Source organism: Crocuta crocuta, unplaced genomic scaffold (assembly GCF_008692635.1).
Source record: "Crocuta crocuta isolate KB4526 unplaced genomic scaffold, BGI_CrCroc_1.0 scaffold143, whole genome shotgun sequence".
In the NCBI taxonomy this organism is placed as follows: Eukaryota; Metazoa; Chordata; class Mammalia; order Carnivora; family Hyaenidae; genus Crocuta; species Crocuta crocuta.
Genome location: NW_027529175.1, coordinates 5,365,168 through 5,379,574, shown reverse-complemented (window position 1 = coordinate 5,379,574; position 14,407 = coordinate 5,365,168). Strand labels below are relative to the sequence as shown.

The window sequence follows — 14,407 nt, the reverse complement described above, 5'->3', positions numbered from 1 at the left end:
AGGAGCTGTTTGAATGAGTAAGTCACAAAAGTTGCTGGATGCAAAGTCAATATTTAAAAGGTCAGTAATACTTCCGTACATATAGGGAGCAAGAAAAACAATCAAGAAAGGAGCTTATTCATAAAAGCATCAAAAATGGGGGCGCTTGGGTGGCTTAGTCAGTTAAGCATCCAACTCTTTTTCTTTTTTCTTTCTTTCTTTTTTTTTTTTTTTTTTGAGAGACAGAGAAACATAGTGTGAGCAGGGAAGGGACAGAGAGAGAGGGAGACAGAGGATATGAAGCAGGCTCCAGGCTCTGAGCTGTCAGCACAGAGCCCAACATGGGGCTCGAATTCATGGACTGTGAGATCATGATCTGAGCTGAAGTCAGATGCCCAACAAACCAAGTCACCCAAGCACCCCAGCATCTGACTCTTGATTTTGGCTCAGGTCACAATGTCACAGTTCATGGGTTGAAGCCCCATATCAGGCTCTAGGCTGGCAGCATGGAGCCAGTTTGGGATTCTGTGTCTCCCTCTCTGCCTCTCCCCTGTTCACTCACTCTCTCACTCTCTCAAAATAAATATATAAACATTAAAAAGAAAAAAAGCATCAAAACTGTAACTAAAAATGACGCACAGTGCCACTAAGAAAAAAGATTCTAAGACCTGACTGAGTGAAGAATGACACCATGTTCACAGAGTCGAGGAATCCATTCTTCTTTAGGGAGAAGAATGCGGGCATCCATGCATACACATACATATATGTGTGCGTGCATGTGTGTCATTTTACACACTGGAGAACGTCTGTATGTCTGCGTGGGCATCTGTAATTTGACAAGATGATTCTAAAATTTATGTCATGACACAAAGGGCTGAGACGCTACTGAAAATCTCGAGGTAAGAGGATTTGTTTGCACAGAACAGTAAGCAGTGGCAGGTACCCGTACGGCACTGGAGCAGGAAGAGGTCGACACGTCAACAGGAGAGAAAACACAAGAAACGGATCCAAACCTATACTGACGTGATCAATGACAAAGATGTGACAAAGACGCGGAGTACAAATTGGCCTTTTCAAAAACAACATTAGGACAACTGGGTACCAGTATGGAAAAATTGAAACTGGACTCCTTCCCCACACAACACAGAAAATTCAATTCCGAGTACCAATCTAAGGGTAAAAAAGTAAAAATAGAAAAAAGCTTTTAGAAAACAACACTGCAGAGCAAGAAAGATATTTTAAACAAGACACACAAAATAACGTCATAAAGAAAAACATTAACCATCTAGGCTACATTAAAACTAAGAATTTCTCAAAAGATACCATAGAGTGAACAAACAAAAACTATCCACAGAACGGGAAAAGATATGAACTCATACATAGGACCGCATAACTGCCAGAGGATTTATACACAGATTAAAGAGCGTTTATAAACTGGTAAGAAGACAGACAAATCCAGTAGAAAAATAGGAGGGAGGTGGAATTTGAAACAACACTTAATAAAGACCACCAAAAAGCAAAACATAGGAAGTGCGGAACCCCATGGAAAACCCCAGGATTCTACTACACGCCCACCAGAGCTGCACAACTCGGTCGGGAGGTGCCCAGGCATCTGTGGGAAGGTGAGGCCACACAGGAGGGTCCCTAAAGCCCCGCGCCTGCCGGAGATGTCGGGGGGCTGCGCGCCGGCTGGCTCTCCGAGGCGTCTGGGTGGCCACAGGGTAGCGGTCGCTGCTGCTCAGCTCCGAATGCAGGCGGGCCCTTGCGGGAAGTCTGCCTCATCAGCTGGCGAGTTCGGGGGCACCCGGCTCGCCCCTCGGCCAGGCCCCCATGGCGTGTGTCCGCTGCGGTCAAGCCCCTCCGGTGACTCACTCCTGCAGCGCGGGACCAGCCGGGGGCGTCTGACAGCCGAGAACCTCCTCAGGACGCTTCCAAGCAAGTTCCCAGTCACGACCCCTCCCTGTGAACCACTTGCCCCTGCAACCCCAGAGGGTGGATTCCGGCAAGTTCCACCGACACCGCCTCTCAGCGACCTCACCGGCCGGCCGGCCCCACCCGTGCCCTCTCGAAGCAGGGATGGACTCAGACCCAGGGGGAGGGGAGTCTCTTCCTGGACACGCGCTGCAGCTCCAGGGGTCCTGGCCACTCAGCACGTCTGTCGTTCCGGTATTCGCTGGCGTTCTCCGTACTTCCAGGCGTCAATCCTCTGTTATTTCAAAGCCTTTGTTATAGTTAGCGATTCTTTACGTTAAATTGTCCCCATTAAATTTCGGCCTGGTTTCTGTGTCCTGGTCGTGCCCTCGCCGGCAGAGTGGACGGAGAGAAGGAAGGGCAGGAGGGAGGCGCGCGGAGGGCAGGAGGGAGGCGCGCGGAGGGCAGGGAGGAAGGGAAAGGAGGCCCCGGCGGGAGCAAGAACACAGGCCCCAGAGCAGGATCACAGCTCAGTCAGGGCACGTCAGGGGGACAAAAGCAAACGAGTTCTTTCAACAAGGAAAACCTGCTATCGGGAGTCAGTTAAGCTACGAAGGCCACGCTGAGGTCACACAGACACTGAGGCTACAGGAAACAGCTCCCCCCTCGGAACCCAAAGGCACACGGGGGAGCTTCTGAGAGCCCAGAACCGGCAGGGGCTCCGCACGGCTGGCGGCCAGACCTCCGGGGAAAGGGGCTGCCTGGTGGCCGTGGACTCCTGCGGAGCACGGGACACCTCAGGCAGGGGGTTCAGCAGGGCCTGGCCAGCTGATGTCGGGTCCCCCCCCGGGGGGAGAACAAGGCCAGTACGGGACACAACAGAAGGGGTGCAGGCGCGGCTCCAGGAGGGAGACGTGAGTGGGGAGCAGGTCCCTGCTTCCCGCCTCCAGCTCCACTGGGCCCGACACACGGACCCCCGGGCCAGGCAACGCCGCACGGGACCCAGACGCCAGGGCGAGCTCGGCATAAGCAACAGCGGCCCAGGAGCCAGGATGACGCCTAATGTGCCGCAATGGCTACTGTGATGCGCAGGTGGGGTTCAGGTGGATTCTTCCTGCATCTTCACAGCAAGGCGACGGCACTGCCTACGTGTCACAGATGAAGAAAAGGAGGCTCCGGGCGAGGATGTAAATCAGCAGCCAGCGCGGGGCCAGCCGCCACTGAGGCTGCACGTGGGCCCCCAAGGCCAGCGTCCGCTCGGTTCACACGGGCACCGCGATGCCGCTCGGGGAAATACCTGAAATACTTCTGTCCTTTGTGGTAACCAGACACTCCCCCGAACGCAGGTCCAGCCCCCCCTCACCCCAGCGACACACCCCGTACCTAAAGGCCCCCGCCGGCTGGCCTGGGCGCCCCAGCTATGCGTGGCATGCGTGCCGAGGTGTGGACGCCCGCGCCCTGCTGTTTGCTCACTGGTTTGGAAGCGGTTCACGTCGGGGCCAGCGCAGCACATGCAGGCAGAATGGCATGTGCCGAGATTCTGGGCGGAAAGAGACCGAGACGCCTCCGAGGAAGTACACGCCAGCACCGGATCGGCCCCAGGAGCCGGGCTGAGGTAAAGAGCGAGAACAAACGCGACAAGTGACCCACGACAGCGCGGGGGGCAGGTGCTAAGCCTCGCCCTTTACTCTAGGGCACAGCGGAGCTCCGGTCACACAGCCTGCCCCGGGCAAACGCAGCAGACCCCAGGATGGGACTGAGGCCGACGGCGCACCGAGTCACAGAAGGAGCCGAAACCCTTTGCTCCACAAAAGGGTGCCCACCCGCCAGCAACCAGAGGAAGATGTCAAGACCGAGGAGACTTCCAAAGTCTTTAGACTTTCCAGGCCTCTGCTTCGCCGGAGAAGGGACCGGTCCGCCGGTCCAGGCCCGGGGCTCTGTCCTCTCGCCTCAGACTCGCCGGGGACCTGGCCTTCCCCTCAAGCCCAACCCCTGGCTGAGCAGGGGACGCGCTGTTTCTCCAGCACCTGAAGGCAGAGAGGTCGCGAAGATCAGGGAAGGTGAGGTGTGGAATGTGCCCGCGCCGCTCGCTCACTCTAACTCGACAACTCCCGGCTCACAGCAGTGGAGCCGTGGGCCAGGAATCGCAACACCGAGATGAGGAAAACACAAAATACAAAGAAAACGATGAACTAAGAACGTCAAAACTGGACAAAGCTAACATTAGGATCCCAAAGACGCAAGATCCAAAACTGCAAGTACACAGTCATTCCCATGCATCCAAATACCGTAAAGGACCGAAGAAAGTCAAGTGCTTGTCTAAGTCAGCCTGGATGCACGTGACGGCTTTACTCCATAACGAGCTACAGAAAAATGCTTATAATGAAAGGTTATATCCTCATTTTTCATCTTAAGTCACAATTTAAAGTGACATTTATATTTTCACTGAGTATTTTAGAACATTAACAGTCAAATCCTTGTAAAATTTAACACACACACACACAAAAGCCAACAATGTAAGTTGGTCTGGAAGCCAACATCAGGCAACTGAAAATTAGCACTCTGAATCAGAACACGATTCCAGGAAGGAAAAGGTTTACAGATGGGCTAGCAGCAAGAAAAGAAACCCCAGACAAGTACAAATGACAGTTTACTTTTACCAAACAGCTTATCAACTGATCTGTGTAAATACTGCAAATGTTACAAAGCCCCTCAAAAATCCCAACATTATTTTTACAGATTAGAAAAGAATAAAGGCCAAAAACAACAGCAATAACTCAATTAAAATAACTCCTGCTTGTGTTTACATAAAATTTGATGAGCATAATATATTCGTCACACCACTGCAATTATTCTCTGAAAATAATACTCTAAATATTATTTTGACAATGTAATTACAGTTTTTACCTCCAGAGTGGGAACAAGAAGCTGTCACAGGTGCTCTGCTAAAAATCCACAAGAAGACAATTCTCACAGAGGAACAGTCAAAACACACTATGGGTGCTTTATTAAGAACCAGAATACTTCTGGGGTGCCTGGGTGGAGGGCTCAGTCGGCTGAGTGTCCGACTTCGGCTCAGGTCATGATCTCATGGCTCACAGGTTCGAGCCCCGCATCGGGCTCTGTGCTGACAGCTTGGAGCCTAGAGCTGCTTCGGATTCTGTGTCTGCCTCTCCCTCTGGCCCTCCCCAGCTCACACTCTCTCTCAAAAATAAACATTTCAGGGGCACCTGGGTGGCTTAGTTGGTTAAGCGTCGACTTTCGCTTAGGTCATTATCTCACTGTTCGTGGGTTCGAGCCCCGCGTCGGGCTCTGTGCTGACTGCCAGCTCAGAGCCTGGAGCCTGTTTCAGAGTCTGTGACTCCCTCTCTCTCTGACCCTCCCCTACTCATGCTGTCTCTCTCCTAGAAATAAATAAAACATTAAAAAAAAAAATTTTTTTTTTAATAAATAAATAAATAAACATTTCAAATATTTAGAAAAACAAAAAACCAGAATACTTTTTGCAAGGCTTATATTAGGCTTGAACTAACACACTATGAAACTTTTTTGAGTTTCATTGTTGAATCCAAGTTTCACTACTGAATTCCAAATAAATTCAGGAATACTGTGAACTGCCCTTTCTAAGAAGTGAGAAGTATGTTCTTAGCTTCCATTCTCCTTCTTGCCTCAGTAATATCCTTCCAGCTCTGCCTACAAACACATGTCATCTGCCTAAAGCGGACATAACTAGAATTTGCAGACCTAACTGCATGGGGAGACGGTGCATATTCGGGGACCGGAAGACCCAGGATCAGCAAGATGGCCATCTCTCCCCAAAGGGACCTACAGATTCAACCTCATTCTCAGCATGCATGATATACACCCAACTCTTGAAATTCACCAACAAAAAGACAAACAGCCCAATTAAAAACTGGGCAAAGAACCTGAACAGACACTTCCCCAAAGAAGACCTACAAATGGCCAAAACAGGTGCATCAGAAGGTGCTCAGCATCATCGATCATGAGGAAAACGCAAATCGCAGTAAGACACCACTTCACAAACATCAGGATGACTGTAATCCAAAAAAAAACCAAAAAAAACAAACAAACAAAAAAAAAGGAAAATAAATGTCAGCAAGGACGTGGAGAAACCGGAATACCATATGTTGTTGGTAAAAACGTAGAATAGTTCAGCCGCTAAGAAAAGTCTGGCAGTTCCTCGATGATTTAAATATAAACTTGACGTGCAATTCTATGGCTAAGCATATTCCCAAAGAACAGAAAACAGCCACTCAGACAGAGGCCTGTCCGTGCCTGTTCGGAGCAGCACTGCCCGGACGCCCATCAGTGGAGACGGGGCCGCACTGCGTGAAGACATAAACAAACCAGCACGTGTACACGACGGATTAGGATCCAGTCATCTGAAAACCTCAAGTGCTGATACAGCCCACCATGGGGATCAGCTCTGGAAAACGCTCTACTTAGTGAAAGAAGCCAAAGAAGGGCCAATAATCCTGACTCCACTTCCAGAAGAAATCCAGACGTAAACCCACAGAGACAGGCGCAGACCAGCGGCAGCCGGGGCGCAGGGGGGACCGGGTTTCCTCCTGGGACCATGAAAATACATGCCATCCACGCTGCTGGCTGCACAACATGGTGACTGCTCCCAATGCCACTCAACTGTTCCCTCGCGAGTGGTTACGTGTGTGCTGCGGGGATCCCATGTCGGTAAGAAACCTATCACTGAACGAAATGGATACAAATGCAGCTGCCAAGGGGTGCCTGGGGGGCTCAGCCAGTTAGCATCTGTCTGACTTCAGCTCAGGTCCTGATCTCGCGGTCCCTGAGTTCAAGCCCCACATCGGGCTCGGTCCTAACAGCTTGGAGCCTGAAGCCTGCTTCACATTCTGTCTCCCTCTGTCTCTGCCCCTCCTCCACTCACACTCTCTCAAAAATAAATAAACGTTAAAAAAAAACCAAAAACAAATGCAGCCTCCAGGACCACAAACAGCTCTGAACACCCCAACAACATAGCACAACACAACCCAGGTGTCTGAAGACCCGTCCTCTGACCGGTGCACATCAGTGAACAGCCAGGCCCCCAATCACACGGCCAGTGTAGTCTTCATGGCAAATCAGGTCATAACAAATTTCAGAAATCAGCTCCTTTAAGTTTTTCATTAGATCGCCTACTTGCTTCGGTGAAGAGAAAAATCGATCGCATGAAATAGTCTTTGATCACGTGAACAGGCTACACCAAGTTTCCTGTGGCACGTCTGGGGCAGAGCAGAGGGGCCTGTGGGGTCCAGGGAGGACAGGAGGGCACCGGCTGTGCTGACGGGAGGCCGGGGGCCAGAGGGTGAGGGGTGAAGCGCGGGCTCGCTCTGATGGCTACTTCATCATGGAGTGCGCGCCCCGCTTCCCCGGGCGTCTTCTTCAGAACCCGACCCTCCAGGGAAACCCACGCCTGCCCGCCGCGCTGTCCCCCACATCAGGAAGCTTCAGTAACCGTGAAAGGCAGTGCACTCGGAAGTCCCCTTCTGAATTACCACACCACACACAGGCTTCAAAACCAGATGATTCTCCACGCAGCCGAGCGCAGTCTGGGTTTCACTGCCCGTTTGTCATCCCCGAATTTGCATGGAGGCTTCCGTTTCACTATAAAACAGAGCTATGGAAAGACTTCTAAATGTACAACGTCTTGAAAGTGCCTTCCAACCAAATCCTACACCCTATCGGTTTCTCAAGGACACCTGAGAAATTATTGCTGTTCAGAAAAACGCAAACACTTTGTATGCAGAGTCTTAGATGATTTAATTAATTGAAAAGATAATTGCAATTTCCCTGAGGAAGAAGTCTGAACCAGGTAGGGACGCGGGACTCTTAACAAAGGCGTCAAAGGAGAACACTGAGGGGTCGCGGAGCAGGAAGAGGACTGTGCTGAGCCAGGCAGCACCGCTGACCCTGCGCCCTGAGCCTCGGTGTCCCTCCCTCGCAGAGGCCACCACATGTGGCTCTCCCCCTCCCAACAGCAGCACCTACGTTAACACGGAGATGAGGCGGCCTCACTGTTTAGAGGCAGTACAGGCACTGAGAACTGTAGGTAAATCCACTTATAAATCAGACCGTATTTTACAGACAGCTGGAGATTTCTCCTTTATATTTTTTTTAAGAAGTTGATTTGAAAAAAAAGAAAAAAGAAAAAAAAAAAGTTGATTTGAGAGAGGATGCATACTAGAAGCACAGAACCGGACTCAGGGCTCTGATCATGACCTGCGCAGAGATCGAGTCAGACGCTTAACCAACTGAGTCCATGAGGATTTCTCCTTTAGAGGATGTTATTTGTTGAATTATTACTAGAAAGAATTTGTTTTGTCCACAATCTAGTACTTATTCTTATAAGCTGGACATTTACATTAAGATTTTATTATTAAATGCCTTGGGTTTCCCCAGAAGTATTTCGAGTCTTCGGATAAAGACATCGTTTGTTAAAATTCTATGCTTTCTTATAGGATCTTACAATAATAACCCCTGTCCAAAGAAGAAGTATGGACGCTAATACTTTAAGAACCAAACACATTCAAAAAAGACTTGAAAAGGGGCGCCTGGGTGGCTTAGTCGGTTAAGCGTCCGACTTTCGCTTAGGTCATGATCTCGCGGTTTGTGGGTTCGAGCCCCGCGTCGGGCTCTGTGCTGACTGCCAGCCTGGAGCCTGTTTCAGTCTGTGACTCCCTCTCTCTCTGACCCTCCCCTGCTCACACTGTCTCTCTCTTTCTCTCTCTAGAAATAAATAAAACATTAAAAAAAAAAATTTAAAGGCAAAACTGTAAAAAAAAAAAAAAAAAGTCTCGAAAAGCTTCCTGGTCTTCGAATCCTGAGGCTGGATTTCTCTCCTGATCCCTCAGCAGCTATCAGCAGTCAGGGCGCTGCCTCCCCCAGATGTGCGCGTGCTTGACACAGGTAACCCACGAGCGCCAGACGCCCCCCCTGCGCTGTCAGCACGCTGAGGCAAAGACTCGTCTGCCTGCTTTGGTCACTGCTGGGGTCCCACCCAGCATGGAGAACAGGGGCGCCATACGCACATGTGGCGCCACAGGCCAGGCGGCCTGCACGACAGGGACGGCCGGGCGGGGCGGGGTGCGGGGCCTTCCTGGGCCTGCAGGCGGCCGTCCTTTCCCGTGTCCTCACATGGTCGTCTCTCTGCACGTTCTTCTCTCTGCGTGTGTCCCTGTCCTGACCTCTTCTTACGGCAACCCCAGTCCTAACGGATTACTTATTTTACCTCATTTATCCCTTTAAAGACCCGGACTCCACCTACAGCCACAGTCTCAAGTGCCAGGGGGTGGGGAATGCGCCCTGTGGATCTGGGCACAGTTCAGCCCACAAGAGAGGGAAGAAAGGAAGTCGTTGCCCCTTTCTTTTATGGAAAGTCACTATCATCACTAAATAAGTTTCTCTGATCGTGAAATGACACGTTTGCTTTAATGAACAATGTAACACTCAAGAGTTGTGGTTTTTAAACCCTTTACAAAAATACAAATAATTTGTGAATCAAACCACAAGTTACCTGTCAACAGGGATTCCTGCTCCACCCGCAGCTCACGGAAAAGGAGAATCAAATCAACAGCAACACCAATTGTATCCAAGTTCCTGTAAAGGGTTTAAAAAAAAAAAAAAAGAGAGACACATTAATTAGGTTAAAGTCACTGTGCTCTGTAACTATATCCACATACCTCATAACACATTAGAAACGCAGTAAAACCTTGGATTGTAACTTGTACGAGTGCTCCCCAACACCAGCAAACATTTCTAATAAATTTTAAATTGATAAACAAGCAATGTCTTGCAATACGAGTAGTACGTGATGCCAAATGTCACATGATCACAACTGAGCCAATGGTTCTTTTAATTTTTTTTTTAAATGATTATTTTTTGAGAGACAGAGACAGAGCACGAGTGAGGAAGGGGTGGAGAGAGAGGGAGACACAGAATCCCAAGCAGGCTCCAGGCCCTGAGCTGTCAGCACAGAGCCCGACCCGGGGCTCGAACCCATGAACCGTGAGATCATGACCTGAGCCGAAGTCGGAGGCTTACCCGACTGAGCCTCCAGGTGCCCCTGAGCCAATGGTTCTCTCTCGCTCGCTCACCGTGGGCTTGTGGGTGATTGCCTCCCATGCTCAGATGCTCAGTCTCAGGCTGTGGTGTTTGGCAGACATCGGTGGTTTTTCAGAGCACTGGAAGGTGCCCACGACTGCCACTAGTGTATTTTGTCACGTCAAAGCACCTCTGGACAGTCTGTTGCTTTCCCACACAAGGGTGAGCATAGGAAGGCTTTGCTTCATTCTAGGTCACACTGCCTACAGACAGACCCTTTGCTGCCTTACTGCCGGTTACATTAAATACAGTCTATGACAGGAGTTTACTAGTACTGTGCGTGTGAGCGCAGACAATGGCCCCCACACAGAAAACAATTCCACTGGGCCAACAGGTATCAGTGATTCCATTAGTGAGAGTGAAAGTCGTCCTACACGATCACCCTCCTCTCGTCTCCCTCACACCAGCCACGAAGGCTTTCAAAGATAAGCGCAGGTTACTTTATTTTTTTATATATATTTTTTATTATAAATCATTTGTATTATATTACAATACTGTAATCATTTTTATTTGAATACTTTTGGGTTATGGAACAAATCCTGAGTTTCCATTATTTCTTATGGGGAAATTCACTTTGATATACAATTGCTCTGGATTATAAATGGGTTTCAGAAACGAATTATGCTCGCAAACCAAGGTTTTACTGACTAAATAAAAAACCAAAATAACCCCTAATGTTAACACCCCCTATTCTGTGTGGCACCATCTACGTGCTCATCTAAGAGTCGGCAGCAGCGAGCCTGCGGAGGACTCTCCCTAGGGCCGCAAACGCAGCCTCGTGGTGACACTGGTCACACCGGACGCCTCAAGCATCTGGCCCGGAGACCCGGACGACACAACGAGCGTGCACAGACAAAGAACTCTACCTGATGGAGTTCTGGTTCCCAGAACACTCGATACAGGCGTTTCGGAGGCACCGGAAACACTCGGTTATGAGCTGCAGGCTGGAAGCCAGGTGCTCCGCCTGGGCCGGGTCCCTGCAGGCCAGCTCGACAGCATGAGAACATTTCTTCAGGATGTCCAGCACTCTCTGGAAGATGGTCCTGGGTGCTGTTTCTCTGAAAAAGGATAAAACTGTTGCAAACCAGAGAGAAAACCATCTAATTTCCCAGTGTCCTGTCCAGAATACTGTTTACACTTCTATCTGTGGGGAGGTGGGCTAGGCCGGTCCGTTCTAGCTCTTTAGTTTGCAACACAAACTAAGAGAGCTACATCTATGGAGCGCTTAGCCAGGCACCATTCGTACCGACTTTCTCACGTATTATTTACTTAAACCCAACTGATGTGGAGGGTAGTTTAAGTGACTTGCCCATATAACTGGGCTCATAACCGGCAGAGCCACATTTCCAACAGGAGTCAGGCTTGAGTATCCCCACCCCCCAAAACCAGTTACAGGCGAGGGTCTACGCATACAGATCTGTCTTCGATCTAAATAGAATATCTACATTCTATGTTCTAGAAATAGTGTATCACCATGTCCACTGTCACCCAGTAAGCACTAAAGCATAAGCGTGAGAAACAGCGCTCACGAAGCCACCAGGAGGCCCACATGCTCTCCAGGCCCTCGATACCAGGAGGCCAGCACCACGTGCGGTGTGAGCCAGGAGCCGGAGTCCATTCCACTGCACAGATGGGGGGGTGGGAGACAAATAGGGAGAAACAGAGAGACACANAGGCCTCTCTCACCCGGAGCACAGCCTGCCCGGGCTATCGGTACAGAGCTACGCAGATAAGAAGTTGTGGTGCAACATGGCTCCAAAACGCAGGTCAACCCCCTCATCCTGTGAATCTCCTAAAGCAGCAGCAACCTGTTCTCATGTTAGAAGAAAAACCGCTGCACCAGGCAATTTAAGACACTACCGCAGACCCATCCTGCCCAGGAGAATTTTCTCCTTTGGCTCGCTGACCCCTGATACAGTCCCAGCACCCTCCCTTTCTCCCTCTCGCAGCGCCGGATCATCAGCAAGCTCAAGCTGACGTGGGAACACTGTGCAGAACCACCCCTGGTAATGGTCACGGTGCCAGCTCAGGGGCCGAGGGCCCCTCCACACGTCTGCCCCGCACCCCACCTGGGGTGCAGAGGAGACACTCCCCTCCCTGAGCTTCAGGACCCCGAGTCCTCAGGCTTCCACTGGCGTGTTTCTACCCCACGGACAAATAACACAAATCACACTGGTTACCACTGACTGAGGGAGTGACCAAATAAAAAAGTCCAAGTCCAAGGGTATAGTATTTATCCTGCCTCAATAACCGTAAGAAACAATGACGCATGTGAACCACTGTCAGTGACGACTTGCCGCAAAAGAAATTCATGGCCACTGTCAAGACGTCTTTAAGGAGCACTAAACACGGTGCAGACGCTAACATGCTAAGATAATACCCAAGAGTTCAAACCATTTCGAAGGATGCCAGGAGTGATCGGGATTTCCAGAATAAAGATTACATCTAATTATCTGCCCCCGCCGCACAAAGCTTTGAAGGCATTTATTATTTAATCTTATGGTCAAATCAGCAGAGAGAGCTAGAACTTGAATAATCTGCAATAATGCCTCTTTCCTACTAAGATGGCGGAGACACGTGTACTCACACGTGTGGTGAAGCCTCTCTGCGACGGTCCTTCGCAAGCCGCCCTTCACACGGGCAGCTCCCTCCTACTGTGACCCATCTGCCCTGATGCCTCCCTCTGAAACCCTGACATCTGTTTTACTCAATATCCGTTATCGAGCACACCAAAAGCTTTGGACTCAAACCACGGCAGACCAAAAAGCAAAATAGAAAAAGAAAGCTTTGTTCTTAGGGAAATTGCAGAATGGATAGTCCCACCATAGAACAATTAGTAAGTCCATGGACTATCCTATGAATAATTCCCAGTGCTAGGTGATAATCTGTCATATATGCACCATGACTTTCTCCTTCATCACACTTTTAATCAAAAGAAAAGTGTTTGCGCTAAGGCCAATCAGTATATTCCCAAAATCAAAGTAACTATTAACAGCTACTAAAAACTAATCACAGCAGCATTTATCTAGCACACGATAATTCACGTTTGCAGTGTAAAGAAAAATAATTTGCGGGGCGCCTGGGTGGCTCAGTCGGTTAAGCGTCCGACTTCGGCTCAGGTTATGATCTCACGGTTTGTGGGTTCGAGCTCCGCATCAGGCTCTGTGCTGACAGCCAGCTCAGAGCCTGGAGCCTGTTTCGGATTCTGTGTCTCCCTCTCTCTCTGACCCTCCCCTGCTCATGTTGTCTCTCTCACTCAAAAATAAATAAAATGTTTAAAAAAAAAAAAAGAAAAATAATTTGGGATAGTGATCATTGTCATTTGCTCTCCCCCAGGCTGCCCACCCATGGATTCTTGAAAACACCGAGCACTGGGCAACCCTCTCTGTCTGCTCAAATGCATGCCCTCCCCGAGAATGCACTTTCTACACAACCCCACTCAATTCTCTCCCTGGAAAATCTCACCTCTCCTCATTGAGGCCTTCTGAAAACTCCCAGCCCTGGGGAAACTCCTCCACTCCTCAGGGCGGCCCAGCTCCCGTCTCTACCTCCCACTGGCACTCACTCTGTCCATAAGGCTGGATGAACGCTTATCCACATTAGATTACACGCACTTACCCGGTCCAGCTCCCCAGCTAGCCCATAAACCCCAGAAAACAGAGCCTATCCTATTTCTTTCTGCATCTCCAAGGCCCAGAACTAGCATTCACTAACTGCATTTATTCAAGTCAGGTTTATAACAGAGAGACTACTTGCCCGCTCAGTGGCATCGACTGCCTCGCAGACTCTACTGAGCACGCGCCCGGAGCCAGATGCCAGCCCTGGGAGTGCACCCAGCGGCAGCAACTGGGAAAAGGGAAATACCAAGACATCAGTTCCAATCCTCCATCCCCTTTAAGAAATCCATATATCCTGGACTCAGACACTTGAAAAGTATACCATGTTTTAAGTAAGATGGAGTGTCTCATGAATGACGTTTAACAAACATCTAACTTCTTCTTCTCCACTACATGGTATAATGGATGAGTTTAAAGGCAGGAATATAACCTGATTAACTGTATTTTAATTTTTTTTAATTATTTTTTAATGTTTATCTATTTTTGAGAGAGGGAGAGAGCAAGCGAGAAGGAGGGGAGGGACAGAAAGAGAGGGAGACACAGAATCTGAACCAGGCTCCGGGCTCTGAGCTGTCAGCACAGAGCCCAATCCAGGGCTCAAACCCACAAACGGTAAGATCATGACCTGAACCAAAGTTAGACGCTTAAATGACTGAGGCACCCAGGTGCCCCTGCACTTTATAAGTTTCTTGAGGGGCACTTGGTTGGCTCAGTTAAGCGTCCAACTTCGGCTCAGGTCATGATCTCACGGTTCGTGGGTTCGA

General features: G+C 49.6%; 1 protein-coding gene across 1 annotated transcript in view; it reads right to left on the bottom strand.

The window, feature by feature from the left end:
* ATXN10 (ataxin 10) overlaps nucleotides 1–11,644 on the bottom strand; it is a 155,564-nt gene extending 143,920 nt beyond the window's left edge. Inside the window, exons 1-3 of the mRNA XM_077757899.1 lie at nucleotides 11,556–11,644; nucleotides 10,893–11,084; nucleotides 9,440–9,522 (exon numbers count right to left, since the gene is read on the bottom strand). Coding sequence (XP_077614025.1) covers nucleotides 9,440–9,522; nucleotides 10,893–11,084; nucleotides 11,556–11,644 — 364 coding nt within the window. The remainder of the gene's footprint in view (nucleotides 1–9,439; nucleotides 9,523–10,892; nucleotides 11,085–11,555) is intronic.
* Between the last annotated feature and the right edge of the window lie 2,763 nt (nucleotides 11,645–14,407).